The sequence below is a fragment of the Mus caroli genome, chromosome 11, assembly GCF_900094665.2.
Source record: "Mus caroli chromosome 11, CAROLI_EIJ_v1.1, whole genome shotgun sequence".
In the NCBI taxonomy this organism is placed as follows: domain Eukaryota; kingdom Metazoa; phylum Chordata; class Mammalia; order Rodentia; family Muridae; genus Mus; species Mus caroli.
In genome coordinates, this window is record NC_034580.1 from 39853408 (window position 1) to 39875687 (window position 22280).

The 22280-nt window shown below is 41.6% G+C and overlaps 1 protein-coding gene across 5 annotated transcripts in view; it reads left to right on the plus strand.

The window, feature by feature from the left end:
- Positions 1 to 22280, plus strand: part of Ebf1 (EBF transcription factor 1) — a 390034-nt gene that overhangs the window by 20528 nt on the left and 347226 nt on the right. For all 5 annotated transcript variants that reach the window (XM_021175729.2, XM_021175730.2, XM_021175728.2 and 2 more), the window contains exon 6: positions 5550 to 5618. In XM_021175729.2, coding sequence (XP_021031388.1) covers positions 5550 to 5618 — 69 coding nt within the window. The remainder of the gene's footprint in view (positions 1 to 5549; positions 5619 to 22280) is intronic.

The following is a 22280-nucleotide window of genomic DNA, read 5'->3' on the forward strand; positions in this document are numbered from 1 at the left end:
CAGAGGCAGAGGCAGAGGCAGAGGCAGAGGCAGAGGCAGAGGCAGAGGCAGAGGCAGAGGCAGAGGCAGAGGCAGAGGCAGAGGCAGAGGCAGAGGCAATCTCTGTAAGATTGAGCTAGCCTGTGTTGGATAGTGAGTTCTGACCCAATCAGAGCTACGTAACAAGACTTTTTTCCTATATATTTATTTATTTACTTATTCATTCATTCATTCATTCATTCATTCATTCATTCACTCATTCATTCATTCATTCATTCATTCAGTTTCTATCAAGATGGAAACCCCCCTCCCTCTTTTCCTCCCAGTCCCACCCTCACAACCCCTTCCCTCCATTACCCACTCTCTTTCTCCTCAGTTCTTAATTGTTCCCACCCAAATGGCCCATGTCTCCAGTGGCAAGAGGCTCTACTTACAGTGCTTGAGATGAGGATCTGCAGACTCCAAGGCTAGGGAGCATTCAGATGTTTCCTCCTCTGATTTATGAGCTTGTGAGTCAGCTCACTAGAAATCTGCCACCTGTGTTAGACGCTAAGCGAGGGACTCCTAAATCTGCCTTTCCCCCCAGTGTGCAGTGGAGATGCATGGACCTGCTGGTGAAAAGGTTGCTGTTCGAAGTCTCCAGTACACATAGCCCACATCAGGTGTGGGGGACCTACTGCTGTGACTGGCCACATGGCTGTCCTGTCATTTGGGTTGCAGATTAAAAAAGGGATGCAAAGCAGGCACCTGCCTGTTTTTTTTGGGGGGGGGATCTTGATCTTGGGCAAATCAAATTAGGGAAATCCAAGTCCTCTCAGTAGCTGCCTGCTGTAGGGAGCATGTGCCGAGCCCACGCAGGCACAGATGGCAGGAGACTGAGAGACGCTGTGTGAGTGGATGGGGGCTTCAGGCATGCCCATTCTGTTTGCTTTGACCAACGTGGTTTCTTTTCCTGGTAAGTGCTTCAATGGTATCATTTATGAGGTTGCTTCAGTATAAGCCCTCTTCTCCTAGACATTAGGGATTTTGTTCTTTAAGCTCATCCCTTCCAGTTAATGCCTCCTGTCTTGGATATAGCAGAGTTCAGTGCCCATCTCTCCTTGTTTAACTTTAATAGACAGAAGTGAATCAGGTCAGACTGAGGTGGAAGAATTATCACAGTAGACAGTCATAGGGTTGAAGGGCAGCTCCATTCATTCGTTTGTTTATTTTTAGTCATTTTATTTTTAATATTTTTTACTCACTTTACATCCAGATGATCCCCCTCCCAGTCCTCCTTTAGCAGTCCCTCTCCCTCTTTTTCCTCTGAAAGGATAGAGCCCCCCCTTCACTAAGCCTCCAACCCCTCACCCCGAACATCAAGTCTCTGTAGGGCTAGCTTCATCCTCTCCCACTGAGGCCAGACAAGGTAGCCTATTTAGGGGAATGTAGTCCACAGAGAGGCGGCAGCTTTAGGGATAGCCCCCACTCCAATTGTTGGGGGAATACCATGAAGAGTGAGCTACATGTCTGCTACATATGTACAGAGGCCTAGGCCCCGTCCCTGTATGTTCTTTAGTTGGTGGTTTAGTCTCTGAGAGCCCCTAAGGGTCCAGGTTAGTTGACTGTTGTTCTTCCTGTGCAGTTGCTATTCCCTGCCTGAAGGGCAGTTCTTTGCTCTGCTTGGCTCCAGGAAGCTACTGGTTAGTGTATATCATCTCAGCTTTGAGATTGGAGTTTGGTTCCTAGGAACCCACGTGGTAGAAAGGAAGACAACCTCAAGTCTTGCAGGTTGTCCTCTGGTCTCCACATATACGCAGAGGTGTGTGTGCACCTACACACAGAGATAAATAAATAAGCAAAGATGTAGAGAAAACTGTAATAAAGCTATAAATAAATCGTCCTTCTGCCTGAGATAGGCTTTTATTTTTCTTAGTTGGGAAGTGTCCTTGAGACACAAAGCAGAACACCAGGAAGAACAGAAGTGAGGGTGCCCCTCCCTCCATCCACTGTCTCCTCTAGGCTTTTCTAGATTAATCTTTAATGTTCTTACGAATTTATTCACAAGTCAACTTTTGAAATCCTACTTCTTTTAGTTGCCTTTGCTGGGGCTTCGGGGGGGGGGACGCTAAGAGTTTATGTATCTGTCTTTGTAAAAGTCAAGCATGAAGGATAGATAATAAAATTAGACAACGAATAAATGTGTAGTTGAATGTGGAAGTACGAAGAGACCAGGCAGAAGCTACAGAGCTTTGGGGTGGCCAAGCACTGAAGAAATTGTTAAGCAGTGGAGATTTAAGTGAATTGTGGGAGTACACCAAACCTATGAACATTTATCCTCTCTTCTCTTCCTTCTCCTTCACTCACTCTTCTAGAAGTGGATTCATACTGTCCGTACTACTTTGTGACTTGATTTCTTAATTCATAATATAATGTAGACTTCTTCCAGGAACTGTGTCAACTGTACCTTCATTCTTTTTAGTGTATAGAATTCCATGAATATAGATGTACATACACACATTTGCACTTCCAGCTACATGTATTGCATGTGCACACATGTCTCTGCACATCTTTGTCAATTTTCACTGATATGGAAAAAAATACATGTTGGAAGCTAATTAATGGAGGAAGGATTTCCTTTGGCTCATTTTTCAAAGTGTTCAGTAGATGGTCCCTTTCTGTTTCTGGGACCATGGTGGAGAGAAGCTGATCATGGCTCATGGCAAGGTACCGCCCCCAAGCACATGCCCCAGAGACATACTTCCTCCAGTTAGCCTCTCAAAAAACCCTCTAGAAGCTCCAAAAATAGTGATTCAGCCTGAGACATAGAGTTCCTAGGAGCCTATGAGGGGCATTGCATGGCCACTTCTTAACTCGCTCTGTATCTCAATGGGATGATATTGTAGTTATTGGTGTGTTTCAGGGAATGCCAACTACATGGTGTGGCAATGTGACCCAAAATACAGAAACTTGTTTAAGCTAGTTTTAACATTTTGTATACACCTTTCTTTCTGTGTGTAGTGACTTCTATCATTTCCTTTTTCTGTCTTCTTGACTGTGTCTATTTTATTTCCACTCTGTCTTTTTCACATGCCTATGTCTGAGCACCTTGGGGTCACAGCAGATAGACCTGGTTTAGTTTCTCTTATCATCAGAGCATCTGTGCTGTGGAGATGAGGACTATACATAAGCTGAAATACGTCTCTAGGCCAAGAATGACATTTGGAGGAGGAGCTTTGGTGTGGGGGCTGAGATAGAATACACATTGCGTGTCCAGAGAGTCAGCTTTGTTATTTTTTTAATCTGTGTGTCTCCCCAGTTCAGCATATTTATTCATAAAGTTGTCCATTAACATTCCTACATTCATTCAATCACTTATTCACTGAATCATTTAATCCTGAGTTCTGATATTCTAGCTTAAGCTTTATATATGCTATGGACAGTTTCTACGTTCATGACACATTCGAATTAGCAGAAGGGGAATGTGGAATGGGGAAAATTCCCAACCAAAATGCCTCAAAACATACATAACAGGTTGAACCTCATTGAAGGAACTGTCTAAGAGAAAAACAGCCCAATTTAGGCTAACGATGAAGTGTCAGGTAAGCCAGGGTACCTACACTGACTTCTAAGAGGCAAGGGAAAGTGGCTGCTGAAGAGGGAAGGGCAGGAAGAGCTGCCCATCAGAGGCTTGCCTGGACCTGAGGTCTGATGGAGCATGCCGTGTTGTAGGGATCACAACAGGCCCATGAGGGTTGAGCTTGGCAAGCTGGCAAGAAAGGGTGGCAGGTCAGTGGCCTGGCTCTGTGCCATGCCATGAATTTATTCATAGTGCAGTGGGAAGCTGTTCAAAGGTCTTAGACAACGAAATGGCATGGTCCCCTGGACACTGCAAAAAGATCAGGGAGATGGGACAGATCTATTAGATGGAGTCAAAGTGGGGACAGCAAGATCAAGGGGGAGGCTTTGCGGTACTCCCAGAAATAAATAAAAGTGGCTCTGTTGAAGATAGTGATGATGGGTAGGGAGAGAAGCCATAGACTCAAGGGATGGGCCCTTACCCATAGTTAGCATCAAGTAAGCTGGAGGAGTTCCCGAGGACATTTCAGCCAGGAAGGACTGCAGTGAGGGTAGACCCACCAAGGGTCCCTGTTCCTGTCCCTGTCTCCTGTCTCTGTCTTTGTCTCTGTCTCTGTCTGTCTCTCTCTCTCTCTGTCTCTCTCTCTGTCTCTCTCTCTGTCTCTCTCTCTCTCTCTCTCTCTGGTGTGTGTGTGTGTGTGTGACATTAGAATGTATGTGTGAAGGCGGGAGAAAAGTATGTATTTTACTTACGGTATGGAGTAGAGTCTAGCTCCTGAGTAACCTTCCAGCCTTTCTCATTGATCAAGCATGGTTTTCCACAGTATAGTCCTGGGAGGAGAGCAGCCATGGGGCAAAATGTTACTTAGGGTTGTACTTCAAATGCACAGCTTTTGGCCGAGGGGGGGGGTATTTTCTCAAAACATGACAGTTTCAACTGGGTGGTTTTATATCTCAGGTAGAATCCCTAAGTTCAACCCCTAAGACTGTAGCATTAAAGTGGGCGCACACCTATAATCACACCCAGCACTGAGCGGTTGGAACGGGGAGATCAGAAGTTCAGGACTTATCCTTAGCTACATAGCAGGCTTGAGGTCACTCTTGGATACATAAGACCCTGTCTTGAAAGAGAAAAAAAAATACATGATTTTTATTCACCCTTTTGAAACACCTTGTTTGTTTGTTTGTTTGTTTGTTTGTTTGTTTGTTTAACCTGGCAGTCTTAGGGTCATAACAAACTAGGATGTGTGTAATACAGTTTGATTGGGATGTTCTTCCTGTGTCCTAATGTTCACAGTCAGGGTTGTGCTAGCCAGTGGATCCGTTGTCCCCAATTCTTTCAGGTGCTGGCCACCAAAGCCAGGGGACTGAGAACAGACTCTCTTCACTTTTTCTGTTCACCTTCTCCTTCTTTGCATTATTGTGGATTGTTATCTTTAATCTCAAGACAATGTTCAAAAGAAAACAAAACAGTCACTGTGCTGGGATTTTTGAGAATCCCAGGGTTGTGGTTGAAGGAAGTGCCACCCATCAAAAAAGAGAAGAAGAAGAAGAAGAAAAGAAAGAATCCACTTAATACAGAATGACTGGGGAGGGGATCACTCATCAGTATCATTGACGCCTTCCACACAATTAGTGTGCTCCTGAGGGAAGAATGTTTGATCCACCCACGACCCTGAATATTCTCATTGGCTAGATGTAAGGAGACAGTGCTTCACGTTGAACTCTGCCAATACTCGTAGTGAAGGAGAGACCCCATCTTAGACTGTATGCCTGGTTCTGGGAGGGCCCCTCTCCCTCTCCTGTCCTCTGAACAGGGAGAGGTTAATCCTGGCCATTAACCCCTAAGTGACCCAAATAGAGTTTTCTGTCCCTAGGATCCGTTGATTGCCAGGTATGGCTTTGTGGTAATTCTAGCATTTGCAGCCTAGCAATCTGAACCTTCTGTCTGCTTCAATGATGATTTTACATTGTAATGGTTGGTACTAAATCCTTTCGCTCTTTCTCCATAGCCGCTGTTGTGACAAGAAAAGCTGTGGCAACCGAAATGAGACTCCCTCAGATCCAGTGATAATTGACAGGTAGGGACCACTCTTCTTTCACTGGCGTCTTAGTCCTCATTATAATGAAACACCTGCTTTGTGTCGCTCACAGGCGAGGGTTGGGGGCTGAAGTTTGCCTGTTGGTCCTGACTTATCCTGCGCCGAGAGATTGTGATTTTGGGGAAAGCCATATGGAATGTTCTTTGGAGGCCCTTTTCTCGGATGGCTCTGGTTTTGTGTCGGACGAGTGCCCATAAAGTAATATATAAGGCGTGTGTTCACTCCTCACTCTCTGTGGCTCAGTCCTCATGCCGTACCAGGAAGCCTCAGAAATAAAATAATAATAGTTAGTGATTTATGAAATGCGGTTGGGTGCTTATAAATATTTAACTTTTATTTGAAAAATGTTTGAATCATTATCACTTTTAGCTACAGTAGTTCTGTTGGACGTAATCCATCTACATTTTAAGGTTTTATTTATGCATAAAAGCAGTTTAAAGAGATCTGTGAACGACGATTTTCCTACTGTTATTTCCGGGCTTGATTGCAGCTCCCACAGTACTGTAAGTTGATTAATTTATCCTGCTTGTCTTAATTATTGTGTTTTTAAACAGACCCATATTACTAATCTTACATGACCGAGTAAATCACTGTAGAGCAATACATCTGTTTCAGTCTGCCAGGGCAGTTTTGAGTCGGTATGCACATATTATGCAGTGGCATCCCAAATATTCATTTTACATTTTAATTATTGAAATTCATTGTATGGAAACATGTATGATAAACCACTCGTTACATAGCATTACTCATTGGAAGTTAAATGGCTTGGAAGCTTTATAGAGACTGTCAATTGTCAGCTAGGAAAAGGACTAGCGTCATCTATTCACTGGGGCGGTGTGTGTGTGGGGATGGGTCTTCATTCAAATAAGGCAGATTCCTTCATTGAGGAAATCTGCAACCAAAGGAGCATCCCTTTCTGAGCTTCAGCAATGCTGTCTTAGGCGGCAGCAGCAAGACAAAGATGCAACGGGAACAATCTGTCAAATTCTTTATGTTTTTAAATTTTGGTTTATCCCTTTTCAGATAAAGAAACCAAGGCTTCTAGTTTGTTCATCTTAGTTTCTATCAAAATAGTGTTGGTTATGCCCTCTTCAGGTTCTTAGCTCAATATGTATCTCCAAGTAGCTTTGCCAAAGTTTCGCTTTAGGTGAATATTCCAGTCAGAATATTCATGAAAGAAGTCGTGAAAATATATGTATATATTTGATGTGCACAATAACGTCTTGATCCCAAGTTAAAAGTGGCAAAAGTTCGAGGTACAGTGATGTTGTCTGGTATCCACCGTGAGGATGGTGCGCTCGTCTGTGAGAGCAGAAACGGCATTGACACATTGTATTTTCTGCTACGTTGCTGTCATTTGTGTATGCCTTTCAGAACACGGCTTTCTTTTTGAAGCCAGGATTTCTTACTCTTGCATTAAAAAGTAAACAACTCATCAAAGAGCCAGCCTGAACACCCCCCAAACTTTGAACTCATGAGGAGTCCGTGGTGTCTAATCGTCTTTTTGGATTTACGTGATGACAAGGGCCTACTGTGTCACCCGCCATGAAAACAACTTTTTGCTTGTGAATGGGTTAAGCTTTAAAGTTCTTCGTTGGGTTTTAAGCCGCGACTCTGATGCAGGAGGCTGATAGGACTGTGGTTTGAATAACATCTGATTTTGACCTGTTCCTGTGGGTTGCGATGGCAGGAGAAACTTGACTCAGCAGCGCTGTAATTAGCCCGCCCCATGTTTTTGAAACAGGATTGTGTTACCTGGATTGCATTAGTGTGGCTTCTATTGTCGCCCGCCTTGCATCTGTCCCAGTAGGGTACTTAAAACCGTTTTCTTGGCTGGGGGAGTTCAAACAATTTAGGCAAAAAATAAGTCTGCACTTTATGCTGTTGGTGGCTTTGGAGATATTCATGACCTCTATATGACAGCTATACTTTTCATTCCCCCGACCTCCACCCCTGTTTTGGTTAGACAAAGTAAAAGCCCTATACAGCTAATTTTATTTCTTTAAGGAAGGGACACTTTAAAAATGGCTGAGACATCCTGGATGTGTTTAAGTCCCAATATACATTGATTTGCTGGTGTTTGCCATTCTCTGGCAACGAGACCAGTTTATTGGTAGTCAATGAGACCAGTTGATAGGCAGAGCTCCCAGTTGGCCATTTTTATTGTTATGTGAGTTCTTAAAGTTATTTGCCTCTTCATTTTGCCAAAGATTAAAAAAAAAAAAAAAGAAAAAAAAAAGCATCCACTTTTGTCCCTGCCTATATGTGAAGTTTCCCCTTCTGAAAGCGAGGCATGAAACATGCTAGAATGTCGGCACGGAAAGACAAAAGCGAAAACTCCAAAATTGCTGTAAAGGGATGGGGGGATATGATGGCAACAGTGTTTGGATTTCTGTTTCCAATTTCATTCTGTGTTGCTGATTGTATAATATCTGTTATGTGCTTAGGGGTTGATTTGCTTTCAGATTTATGGATACGAGTGTCTGAGCCTGTGGTACCCAGGAACAACAGTCAGGTTTTTCTTTTTTTCTTTTTTAAATAATACGCATACTGTATGCAGCCTAAGGCAGAGGTATGGGCTGTGGCTAGGAGTTGCCATAGCTTTAACACAGCCACCTCTTTTTGAAAACTAGTAAGTTTGAGTCCCCCCCCCCCCCGCTTGACCTTCAGAATTTAGAAGAACCCTGCTATTTTTTTTTTATCAGTCAAAAGACTTTTTAGCAGTGATTATTCAGGAAAGCTATTTATAGTGTAGATGGAAGAGACTTTCTGGTCACAGAGAAGTGGTGCAGGGCCAGGCATTTCTGTGTTAAAACTTGTCTACGTTATTTGTTGCCAGTGATTTGAAGACCTCCATTTGGCAAATTGTGTGTGTGTGTGTGTGTGTGTGTGTGTCTGTGTGTGTGTGTGTGTGTGTGCGCGCGTGTGTAATGAAATTAACAAAACCAGCAGTAAGACAGACAAGTTTCTATTTCCTTCTAGTGGCATGCAACAAAGTAAGAAAATATGACCCAAATTACTTTTTTTTCAGTCATGACAATTTGTCAAAATGTTTATTGGAAAATTGCTGTGTGGTGTAGAAGGGGGCATCTGGAGGCGACTGTTAGGTTACGTTTCTGTTCAATGCCAAATAGCTTGATTAAGAATCATAAAACCCCAGCCTGTGCCCAATGATCCAGATATTTGGGCTGTGCAGACATGGGAAAAGTCAAATGTGTTATGTTCAATAGCTGATGAACAGGAACTAACAACAGCAAATTTCATTATCTTTGAGATAAAGGGCTATGTGAGGTAATTATTGTTAAAGTAAAAAAGCAAAAAAATGACTTCCAGTTATTGAATTAAGGTGGGGATTGATTTAACATTCACGCACGAACTCAGATTTGAATTTAAAAGGTTTGCAATAAAACTCTTGTTTGGAAATTGAATACATCGTAGTTTTATTACTACAGTGGATATCCCTGTGTCCTAACCTTCTCCCTTGGAGTTATCTTAGTTCAATAAATAAAACCTCATTAGACTATTCCCATTTCAACGAGTTTATTAAATTTTGCAGGAGTAATTAGCATAAGCTGTGCTAATTTTTCTGGAAGACTAATGAGGGAGGTTCTTAATTAGGTTTACTTTGTAGGAATCAGAAGAGAGGATAAAAGAGGACAAAAGTCACATAGGGTACTCTGGATTGGGAACCCACTTTCTCAGAATCCACACAACAACTTCTGTTTCTCTATGGAAGCTTCATTATGTGCCCTTTAACTCTACAGATTGAAAGTAAAGACTTTTATTCTGTATTTCATTTGAATTAGAACCCTTGCTTAGCTAAGAGAAAAATTATTTTCCTAGACGGTCTTGGAGTGATGAGATGGATGAATACAGATGGCCTTACAAAAAACATCTTTTTCTTCAGATTTTACCATAGAGTTCCTTTCACAGGAGTGCTGATGCTTCTGCCTAGACTACCTAGGGACGGTGTGTCAGTTAAAATCCAACCCTTCCGGGAATATGGATAATATAGTTCAAATAACCTGCAAATCTTGAGTCCCCCAGAGCTAGTATTTAAAACTGAGACTTTTTTTAAAGGCCCATCACCACACATACTATTCTAAATGACTTGGCGTTACTGGTTGCCACAGTCTTACCTTGTCTGTCTTTCCCACTTGGAAGAATCTCGGCTTCCATGCTTAGAGCTAAGAAAGACAGACCACAGCGACATGAAGAGGATATATGCCTTTTGGGATGCAAAAACCCAGCCTGTTTGGAATTGTTCGTGCCACACTTATCCAAAGCTCTCCTAAAAAGAAGAAAAAGAGATGTATTCTTCTACATCTAGGTCATTTAGGTAATATCAACTGGCTTCGCAATGATTATAATGCAAAATGGAATTGTCAGCCAGGAAATAAGTAGAATGCTCATTTTACCTGCCATAGGTCATTTGAATAGAAGATCTTGGCCACGTTCAGATAGAAATTTTTATTGAAGGTCCATGTTTTAATCTGAGAGGTCAGGGTGTAGAGGTCAGACTTGTAGGAGAGCAGTGTTAGGTCACCATCAAGTTAGCTTCTTGACTAAGTTGTGACCATCAGCCTGACTTGGAAAGGACAGTGGCATGTAGACTCAGGTCACTCGTAGGCAGTGTTTACCATTGGACATGTGTGAGAGAATTTATTCCCTGGAATTTCTGAAGTCATATGGGTCTTCCAGCAAATACCCAGTTCTGTCTTATCATTGATGGTAAATCCCCAAATCCATACAAAATGCTGTCTGTCTCTGTCTAATAACAATGAAGTCCTTCACTTAGATCATTTCTCAGCCTGCGGGTCTCTATCCCATTGGCAGGGAGTCTGGTGCCCCTTTCACAAGGGTTGCGTAAGGCCATCAGAAAATACAGATATTTACATTATGCTTCACAACAATAGCAAAATTACAGTAGTAATTTCATTGAAGTAGCAATGATGTAATTTTATGGCTGGGGGTCACCACAACACAAGGAACCAAAGGGTTGCAGCATTAGGAAGGTTGGGAACCACCGCCTTGGATGAACATGACGATATGCTCCCAAAAGAGACGCTTAGGCAGGTTCATGACTTCAGTTTACTGCTCTTTCAAGCCTTATCTTCCTCTTCATTCTGTCATTTGAAAGGGCCAACGAGTGAGCAGAGAATTTCAGCACAGCATGCAAGCTGCTGCATAGGTCACCAAGAACCAGAGGTGCAAATGCATTTCTGAGTTCTGAGAAACCTTCCATGCCACTCAATTCCCTAACTCTTGACTGTTCAGTTAAAACTGAAGGAAGAGGACTCCATTCTCCAAAGCTGCCCTAAGCAGGATAATTGCTGTCCTTCTGGCTGCTCTGAGAGGCTTAGACCTTTTCACAGTGGAGAGTCAGCATGGGTACGGAGCATGAGTTTACAGTTGTTTTCTAGCCCTTGTGCATTTAAAGATTTGTTTTCTCAGTGGGAATTCACATGTGATTATTAGCAGTGAGACTTATGTGAGCAAATATCATTCTCAATTTTACATTTGTCAGGTGGTAGCATTCTGAGGATGAGCTGAGCCCTGAACACTTGGGCATGGTTTGCTACTGTGATAAAAAAAAATTACTAATACAATAAGCTAATAGCAGTCTAGATTCCATTTACTATCAGCTATTCTCAAATACACAACCAGGATACATTAAAATGCATCTCAAATATGCTGACAGGCGATCATAATGCAAAGTACTTATACAGGGTGTTACGCTATAGTAGACAGTGTCTAATAAGCAACAGTGGTTTTCCTGTAAAGGAAACCATGGCACAGCTTCCAAGAAATGTGTTCAGCAGAGCTTCAGGGCATCGACAAGTGTGGTGTGTGTGTGTGTGTGTGTGTGTGTAACACACGGTTTATCTTTGCATTTCATGTCATCATAAGTTTGTTTCTGTAACCATTTGGGACAATGCAGGAAAGCTCTGCAGGCTCATGTGGGCTAGCGCTGTAGCAGTTACTCGGCAATGATAGTCCATGAGTATAATAAACATGCTCATACTTTCCAATAGGTTGCTTTGAGTTGAAAACGAGCAAAGCAAAGCCCCTGTAAGGATGGCTTCATGTGTAGAAATTCTCATTCTATGCCACTACCAGCACCTGGCTAAACTCTCTAATTAAAAAAAAAATCTGGCCAGATATAAATACCCTCCCCTCCCCCAAAAAAGAAAACCCACTTAGACGTTCCAGACTAAAGAGACGGTATTTTGATCATTTTAATTTGCATGAGATGTTATCTAAAATAGACTACCAATTCTTTCTTCCCTTTCCCTCCTCCAGCCTCCCCACCTCCCCTATCCATCTCTTTATAAGCCATGTAACCATACACTGTTCAGGACAGTCTAAAAGTGACTCCTATTGCAACCAACGAAATATGGTGAACAGTGCAGGTTTGTCTCTGGTTGCGAGCTGTCTTTACGAGTGTGGGTAGATGAAGATAAATCTCCCTTGCAAACTATTTCTCCAGTTACAAGCTTTTGTCCAGAAGCAAATGAGGGTTTTAATGTTACAGTACTTGTTATAATAGAATTTTAATTGCCTTAATTCTGGTAAAGTATAAAGGAGAGAAACACACACACACACACACACACACACACACAGAGAGAGAGAGAGAGAGAGAGAGAGAGAGAGAGAGAGAGAGAGAGAGAGAGAATTGTTCATGGAAAGGGAAACCTTCAAACAAAACAACAGAAAACCCAATTACATTTTCATTTGAGGGGGTCACTTGTGCAAAAAGATTTAGTTTTTGCAATTGATTAGGTGGAAACAAGCCATTTTCATTCCATCTTTCTCAGCTGGACCCCACCACCAGCAGCGACACGGTGATATTTAGTGTTTTGGTAGCTTGTATTTTTAAGGGTAAAATGCCCAGTTCCAATTGCGAGCATGCCCTCCTTTCAAATCCACTTGTAACAACTTCACTAGACCGGCTGGCAAATTAGCTAGCTCGATCCCACACAATAACCCCCAGAACGGTCCTCAATAACTACAGCATCCCACTAACTGTTCGAAGCACAATAGTTTCATAACATAACAAAAAAAAAACTGTAATGGTGTTAGGCAACACATCTTTAACAAGATATTGTCTGTGCTTTTGCCGTGTGCTACGGGAGCTGCCTCTCACTCGGTGAGCTTTTGATTCCTCTCAATAAGATTATTTCAAATACTCTAATCCGGAATCATTGACATGAATACAAAGGCATAGTGACATCTAAGATGCCTCTTAGCCTTGCGTTGGCTCTTGTTCCCATGCCTTTTCTTCCCTTTTTACCTGACTAAAAGCTTATGGACACTTGGGCTCTGTCTCTCAGGAGCAGCCTGGGGGGTTCCTCATGAAATATAAAGAAGGAAAAAGACTGACAGGGGCTGGATAAGCTACAGAATGAAGAGCTATAGATTAAAAGTGAGTGCCAGTAGGTAAACCCTCCTCTGTACACTCAAGCCTTCTCTCCTGTTTTCTTTAACACTTTAAGTGCCAGGGGAAGGGGAAGAGAAAAGAGAGTTAAATGAAGTGTGTGGCAGCTGGCCTTTTAATTGGAACATGATCACTGCATCTATTGTACAGGACGTAAATAAGATTATTAAATTTTCATCCAGATATGTGATGACGGTGGTTTTGGGAAAAAGTAAAGCCCTCGTAATCAATATCAAGTTTTTTTTTTAAAAGCCATTCTCTGTTCAGCTGACCAAACATTGATTCTATGTGTAGAGATGGGTATTGTGTGAGTGAGAAGCACTCCTCTGTAGGGAGTAGACATGGGGGTGTGGGGTTCACGATGCTATGGTGACATGTGGTCAGGGTGGAAGTCTTTCTTGTACCCATGAGTTGAAGGTCATCAAAGTAGAGTGATGAAATGGATTAAACTATGGCATCGGTTTTTATGACTTCATAGGATATCCATAGGCCCTGCTGGATCTGTGAATACTTATGTGGGGTAGAGGGCCCATGTAGACACTGGAGACTCACCAAAGGAGTGTTAGTCCTGTAGACACCTTATCTCGACCTTTCCTGAGCAGTTATGATTAACCAAAGCTCTCTCTCTTCTCCATTTGTGGATCTGACAACTTCTTTGTTGTCAACTTATTATTGTTCAATACTTAAGTGCTGAGGAATTTCTCACTTTAAAAACAATGTTTCTTATTTATTAATATTTTGGTCTGTTAGTAATGTCACAACATAATTAAAAAATAGTTTTAATAGGACTCTTAACTGATGTCTCCCCCCCAAATGAACAGTTAGTTTGAAGAACTCTAGATTGACATTAGGTTTGATGACACACATGCACAGGCCTACACACACAGAGACCCAGTGACACACACACACACACACACACACACACACACACACACACACACACACACACACACACACACAGAGAGAGAGAGAGAGAGAGAGAGAGAGAGAGATACACACAGACACACACACGCACACCTCAAAGACAAAATAAAAAAGAAGACAGCAGAAAGTGAGCATCCTATTTAACTATCAGAAAGTTCTCTGGAAAAGGAAGTTGGTCAAATACTCACTCAATGATCTTTGAAAGCATTACCAACAGTTTAGGAAAACCTCTGGTGTTTTCTTAAAGCTAGATTCTAATCTCTGCTGCATGCTGTATGTCACAGACTAACTTCAAATAGCTTGATAGCTTCTTCATGTGGTTCCAGGCAAGGGTTTGAGACATCTGTATGCTCTCATAGAGACCAACCTATGAGCATAATACAACGAAGTAAACGAAATCCTTGGCCACTGTAAATTTAATTGCCGCGTAGCACCCATAGCTACAGCATAATGCTTACCGATCTGAACACTGTAAGGTGTGCTGCTTCGGTTCTCCAGCTCTCAGCTTCAGTTTTGGCCTCACCATCCATCATTACCCAGTGAAGCGGTTTCCAGTACCTCCCAGCGTGAGGTATTTTTATTTCAATTTTCTTCGTACCCACACTTCATTCCCTCACGTGTTTCCCTAAACACAGTCACCTAGCCAGTTTCCTAGTTACTGTCACACTAGCTTGTGGGGTTAGAAATGAAAGTAATACCCCAGAGAGAAATGTAATGAACGTGCAGTGCAATGGCAAAGACAAAGTCTTTGAAGTCACCTTGCAGACAGGTCAAATTCTTCATGGCTGCTTAGTATCTTTTGCCTTTGCCTCAAGGATCTCAGTGCTCCGATCTTCAAAATGGGAACATTCATCTTCATTGTGGATTACCGCTGGAAGCCTCACTACTTTCCTAGTATTGCACAATGGATGTAGAGTGTGTGTCTGACATGTGCAAATGTTCTGAGTTCAGTCCTCAACCTCTCTCTCTCTCTCTCACACACACACCCACACACCACACATATGCACATATGATTATGTTTTTTTATTACAAAAATATAACATAACAAACACTCGGGTTGGGACTTCCCACAGTCTTAAAATCAGATTTCGAAAACTGAGTCTAATATATTTTATGTGAGTCACATATCCCTAATGTAAGAAGCACCATGCCTTTTTTTTTCCTCACAAGATGAGCTACCTTGCTAAGCTAATCATGGCAGCTGTGCCTTCTTAGACAAGAACCCACTTATTGCTTTTTCCTTCCATAACTATTTATTTGGCTTCTACTGTTTGCTGCATACTGTGTTCAGGATTGTCCAGAAAAACTGCAAAGAGAGACATAGATTCAAAGTAAATGCCTTTTAAACCAACAAGGCTCCTGGAATCTGGGCTTTTTTTCAGTGTCTCAGAGGGTTGAGGGGTGCTATGTTGAAATAGTAAGTAAATATTATTGATTCCCCTTTGTTCTTTGAGACAATGTCTCTTATATCCTAGGCTGGCCTCGAACTTGTGATTCTTCAGCTTTTCTCCCAAGTGTTGGGATTATAGGCACATGCTGCTGTACCCAACTGTATTGACTTAAAAAAAAAGAAAAAGAAGAACACAATATAAGATTAGAATTAAGCTGCACAAGAAAGATCCCTTCAAGCTGAACTCAACTCATCCCCAGTGGTACTGAACTTGGGAAAACTCTATGGTTTTCTTATTCTCCTCTGATGTAGTCCACAATTTGCTTAAGACTATAGGCTAAATCAGACTGAATCCCAGCGCAGCTAGCAGCACAGGACACTAGGCAGTTCAGTTGTCCCAAGCCCTATATTTTAAGATGTGTCAGCACAGTTCTTGGCACATAACACATAGAATGATGTTTCCAATACAAGCTGGAATGAAGAGACTGCTAAGACTCTTTGCTATGGAATTCGAACCCCAGCGTTTAGTGGTAGTGCCGAACACAACGTAGGGCAGATGTACCTCAGTTCTGTTAACGATGACAGCATGCTTAAAGGTTAGTTGACACAGCTGCTGGCTGCTGTCTGTCCCCAGCCATAGCTCAGTGCCTTGCTCACGTTCAGTAGAAGCCTAGTGTATGATTTTGTGACATGAAAGGGGTTGAGAAGCAGAGTGTGATGGTCTCAGCTCTGCCTGAGGACAGGCCTGTTGCAACCACACACTCTAAAGCAAGGTGGTCGTGCCATTAAAGAATGACAAGAAACAGAAAGTGCAGGATAAAATATTAAATTTGTTTCGGTAAAAAAAATGTTAATCTTCACACTGTTACCATGCAAATCTCCTCGTTGCCTAACTGTTTAATTGATCAAGTAAATCACAGAGCAGACACATAAGTGAGAACTCCCGCTGCTGATGCTCTCACAGAGCACGTTGTGAGGAGTATACTCTGTGAAGCAGTTTGTCTACTGCACACGCTAACTTGAATGAAAGGCAATAATGCATGTATGCTTTAGATAGTTTTTGTGGGTGTATACGTGGAAGGTTTCTTATACGGGCAAGTTACCTATGTCCCAGTACTATCAAATGTGAAATCAGTATTACAGTTGCCTGTATTTAAGCATACTAGCACAGCACTGTTGTGATGGAAGGGTTAATGCATTCTTCCTTGTTCTCTCCTTCTCTACCCCACCCACAAGTTCCTCCTGTCCTCCATCCCAATCCTATCATGTGCCTGGTTGACGCTGAAAGAAGGGCTTGAAGTTGCCCATGGGGCATCCCTTTTCTCAGCCTCCTCTGAGGTCTCCTGGGCAGATGGACACTTGCCTTCTGTTCTTGGGACTCAAAACCCAGTCAGGTACACCAGGTTCAGCAGCCTAGCTTCTCTGTCTGACCCGAGGGCTGGCGAGGAGGGAGACAGAGCTATCTCACATCTAATAGGATGCATCTCTGTGGCTGTAGGGGACGCCTACTGCAGGAAGTTCTCCCTTATTTCCATGCTAAGTTGTCATTCATGAGAGCAATGTGCTGAACTAATCAGGTTAATTGAGAGGCCCGGAATCCTCATTGAGCCTATCTCCCCTTCCTGTTAAAGGCAGTGAGCACAGACGGAGGCTTACAGGATCCTTGCTTTCCTGATGGCTTGTAAGAACTGTAGGCAGGCAGAGAATGGAGGCACTGCTCAATGCCCTTAGAGCTCTGTGAACATAGATTCTTTTTGTGGGACAGCAGAACCTTAAAGAAATAGCAACCCCTTTGAAGATCGAGAGATTGAGTCAATTCAAGTCTCTGATACTGCTTTTGTTTGTTAACATTTAATCTCATCATTTCAGAGAAGCCAAGAAAGACTGACGGGGGCGGGGTCCATTCAGGAGAGGCTCCATAGGTATTTTATTTAAGATCGAAACTTAAAACAAAACAAACACCCCACAAAACATCTGACTGTGGTGTGCCATTAGTTTGTCATTTACACGTAGCATCTGTAGTTCTTTGGGTATCCGAGATGGACACTGGAGGCTGAGACCTGTATTGATGGCTTCCTGGGCCTCCCCAGGAAGTAACAGAGTAGAGGGAGAAATGAGCTGCTTCAGTGAGCTCCTCTTGGGGTGGATGTCCCCTCTCTTCTCTCACAAGGGCTAGTCCTATAAAGACTATAATCGACTGTTCTGCTCCCTACCTCCTTCCACCCCTTCACTTTTTTATTTTAATTTATTTTATTCTTGGAAGTTCCAGGAATGACTTTAATTATCTCCACAATCAAATTCTCATTGCTGCCTCTGTGCAAGTGTGTAGCCATAGATCGCTGGGATTATTTTCTTTAGCACTTGGGGATAGAGAAGCCGGTTGTTTCCAAATGAGAAACAGCTGGCCCTACAGAGCACTCATTTAGCGGGGAGCCATTCTGTATACAAAGCCTTCGCTCAGGTCAGTAGTTACGGGCAGACCCCAAAGTAACAGTGTTTGGTTTATCACTCTTTAGTAACTGTCCAGTGGGAAGTGAATAATAATGATATTAATAATTATAATATATTATTATATAACAATAATAGCAACCAGCACATCCAACGTATTTAATTCTCTCTGCTTAGTACATAGGTTTGTAAAACACATCATTGTAACTTCTTCCTATAGTCATAAACCCAGTTTTCTAGTGTGTTTTGGTGAGTAGCCAAGGTGTGTTAGTGTGTGCATGTGTGTGTGTGTGTGTGTGTGTTATCTCTCTAAATCTAAAAGAAAGTCAAATGAAGCACATCTTTCAATATAATCTTTTTTTTCTAACAAGCAGAGCAGACAGATGAAAGGCAGACAGCCACATTGTTGGTCCCATTAAGAAGCCCTATTGGAGGGCAGTGATAACTGCTATTATTTAGCATTTCTTCTGCCAGCCTGTGAAATAAGGATGGAGCTGATAGACCACATATATTCCTCTGTCTTTCTAGTTTGTAGAAACTGCTTCGTGGTCATACTCTGTCCATCTCTAGCAAACTTGATTTGATTTGAAATAAGGAAAGTACTCTCGACAGTTTTACCAGCAACTTTTGAAGCCTGTGGAGGAGGAGGGAAGCTCCCATCATTTAGGACCATGGGACCCACTCGGTTATAAAAATAATTTGTTTGAGAGCCCAGCTTGCAGTTTTATAAGAAAAATGAATTTATACTGGTTTGTGTGGGGGAGTGCAGTATCTATTAGGTCAGAATGAAGATTTTAAATGAAGCATATTCACACAGTTCAAATTCAGCTTAGCTAAATTTTAATCTCACAAATGTAAGAGATAAGTTTGCATTACTAATAAAAAATTTGTGCCTTAAAAACATGGGATGCTTTTTTATATACTAATATCAACAAAACAAAATAATATGAAGACAGGGGAAAAGACCTAGAATGTATTCCCATAAGGAGTTTGATCAAGACACTGAGGATCTGGTCTATGCACTTCTAATTATTTTTATTCTTAGGATTTCCATATTGAAACATGATTTGGGTAAAATCTTACCTAATGAGGGTTTTTTGTTTGTTTGTTTGTTTGTTTAACCAATGACTTTAGATCAAATTCAATTCTATTATATATTTCCCATGTCTGTCTTTTGAAAAAAATTATGTGGGTTTTTTTTTAATATATAAAAAACCAAATAACTGTTATATTTCCAGTCAGTCAAATTTGAACTGAATTTTACTTCCTGTTTCAAAGGTCAAGGCAGGCTGACCTCAACAGCAGTGTAGAGGCTGCTGAATTATTCATGTCATTGACTTTGTGTCAGCTTCCACATTTGTGGGGAAGGATGTTTTATTCATTTATCTCATTTAGAGTTCTTCTCTGCACCTGTTTCTACCATTAAGTACCCTGTAATTTGCATTTGATGCTAATTTAGTTTCATATCAGCCTGGTCCCCCCTTGTTAATTTAATTTTCTAAGACCCTTTTCATTACAGTAGAACTGTTTTTCCTCTTTAAAGCAAACATCTATACAAGTAATTGTATAAACTGCCTTTTAAATAATATCTTTTAGAAGATTCCATCGTCTAATTCCTTAATTTCTATAATTAGCCATGGTTTGATTAATGTTTCAAAGGGTTAAATTAAAATACAGAATTACTTAAATGCATACTTGAATAATTTCTTATAGACTGCAGGGTGAGTAGCATTGTGGAAGTCTGGATAATTCTCAGAACTGTGTCCCTTAGAAGCGGTAATTTTCTTTCTGTGGACCGCTGTTTAGTTTCTGAAGGGCAGGGCCTTTCAAATTGCTGCACTCCCAACATTAATTGTGAAATGTTAGCTTTTTTCTTTCATCAGACTTCTGATAGATGGTGGCTCAAAGTGTCTCTGCAACATTAGTAATGACATCCCCCAAACAACAAGGGCAGAATTAGGTTCAATTCCTTGAACTATTTTAGAAGCTCAGGCTAATGAATTTCTCTGTTCCATTACAGACTTCTCTCTCATCTTAAATCCTCATTTCTGTCTGCTGCTTGGAGTTAGTTTGCTTGGGAATCTGTCAGCTTCTCAGAAGGGGTTTCAGCTAGCTCTCTGTTATTTATATCTATATGGGCACCACTGGTCTACAGTTACCACTTGGCAATCACGGAAACTAGGAATGTGTTCTCTGAAGGGGGCCTGACAGAAATGGCTGCGACCCTGATGAGCGAGGCCACATCCCCAGAATGTCTGTCAAGGGATTGGCTGTCCTAAGAACAACTGACTCACTCACATACACTGGCTATGGAGACCCTCACACTGGGAAAGGCTTCTCCCTCACTCTGTTCCCTGTTTGGAGGGTGCTTGACACAAGCGTGTCAGTATTCCCTGAGTCCTCTCCAGGGCGAGGAGTGTTGAATGAAGTATGAATCAAGGTCTAAAGAGTGTGGAAATCACCCACGAGGAAAATTCTAGCCACAGCCAAATATTAAGAAATCAGCCCAAGATCTGTGTGACCCCTTTCTCCACTTTGGCTGGCTTGATCTGGACTGTTTTTTTGTATTCTCTGGGGGATTCCAAGGGTGCCACTGCAGTGGGCTTCTAGAAAGATCTTTTTGAGGCCTGTGGAAAGCAGAATATGAAGAGGCCGTTTTTCCCCCCTCTGTTATAAAGGCCTCCTGGGGACTGCCTTATACATCACTGTCATTGTGGTAAAGAGAAACTTCTAGATTCTCTAGCTGGAAGCTTCATTTAAATTGTTTCTAAGCAAGACTGAGGGTAAATTGGAAGATTCTTGGAGCTTCTTTGAGTTTGCAGTTTTTCTCCTATACTCTCTACCACAGAGAACCTTTTACATTTTATATCTTTTTTTTTCTTCTGCAGATGGACTTAAAACAGTAATGGGGAATAATAGAAAAGAAATACGGATCTCCAGTCATTTTCAAAATATTTGCTTATGGACAAACCCTACATCCCTGATATAGACTATTAATATTAAAAAAAAGTTAGAGAAAAACCTGTTTGCATATCTAGGAAAGTCTCTCTGAGGTTTAATTAAACAACCAGGTTAAAAAAACAATAACCAACATTGGTCTGACTTTTGAGAATGCAGGAAAGGTTTGCTCTGCCAATTCTGGTGGATACAGAGACGTCTATAGCTAGACTCACATATCTTTAGCTGAGAACCACTGATCTTTACACAGACAGAATAACAGAATGGGAAACACTTCAGCCACACAGTCCTTAAAGGGAATAAAACAGTGTTGGGGATTCACCATTGTTTGTTTGTTTGAACGAGCAGAGCTCTTTAAGCCTTATCACTTTAGTTTCTACAACATCAGGTTCTTTTTGGTGTTCTTGCTGTTTTGTGTACCTAAAATTTGGATGGAGAACGTAAATTTAGGGCAAACAGATCTAAAATGCTTTTCAAACGAAAGAGAATGAAGCCAGGTTTCCTTCCAGACTGACTCTCAGAGAATTTGGTCGAGTCCCTTCATTTTTAAAGATAGGAAAGCTGAGGTCAAGAGAAATACAGCAATATTGCCCAAAGCCGTAAGTAGTCCTAGAACCAGGACCATAAGCCAAGTCCCTGGCTCAGTTTCCATCGACTTTTCTGCTACTCTCTGGATTGTCTGGGTCTCACACTGCTATCTGTTTCACCGTCTGTGAAATTAGCCTCGGGGCAGGGTGCAACTTATACTTCTGGCTCTGGGTGCTAGGAAGGCTCTGAGCTCCACGTCTCCAACAAGGCATCCAACACTAGTTAAGTTGTTTGTAAGAAGTTATGACAGTCCCTGGGAGAAGGAACCCCTACAGTGTCCCATCCTAAAATTGTCTTAACCCTTAAAAGTTCACGCACCTCACATGACTGAAACTACGCTGTTCATACTATGTCAGAACACTGTGAAAAAAATGGCATTTTTCTTTCTTTTGTCAGAGCTATTTCATCAATAGTCATTTTGCAGTAGGAATTTTATAAAAAGTCTTCCAAATTCAGACATCTCCCCTTCAGCAGTTGTCTCTGGCTGTTATCTTTTTCTGGAAGGTACTGACTTACATAAATATTGAACTTGGCAATTTTCAGAGTATATCCTTCAGTTTAAAAATTACCTTATAGTTAAGCCTAAATGAACTTAATAAATGGTTCTTTCCAAAAATAACACTAAAGGAAATGAGGTATTGTTGCAGAATATAGTTCTGAAAAAAGAAAAAAGAAAAAAAAAAGAAAAAGGAAAAAGAAAAAGAAAATCATACAGAAAAGAAAGAGATGGGGCACTGTTGTTTCACATACGCAAAAGCCTTTTGGTACATGGCTTTGTCCAAGTCTGCAGCTTGTCTCACACTTTTGAATGACCAAGAGAAGGACAGAAGTCGTGGGGCAGATGCAGGGAGAAATTTCTAACCCTTGGCATCATTTTAATTGGAACCACAGGGAG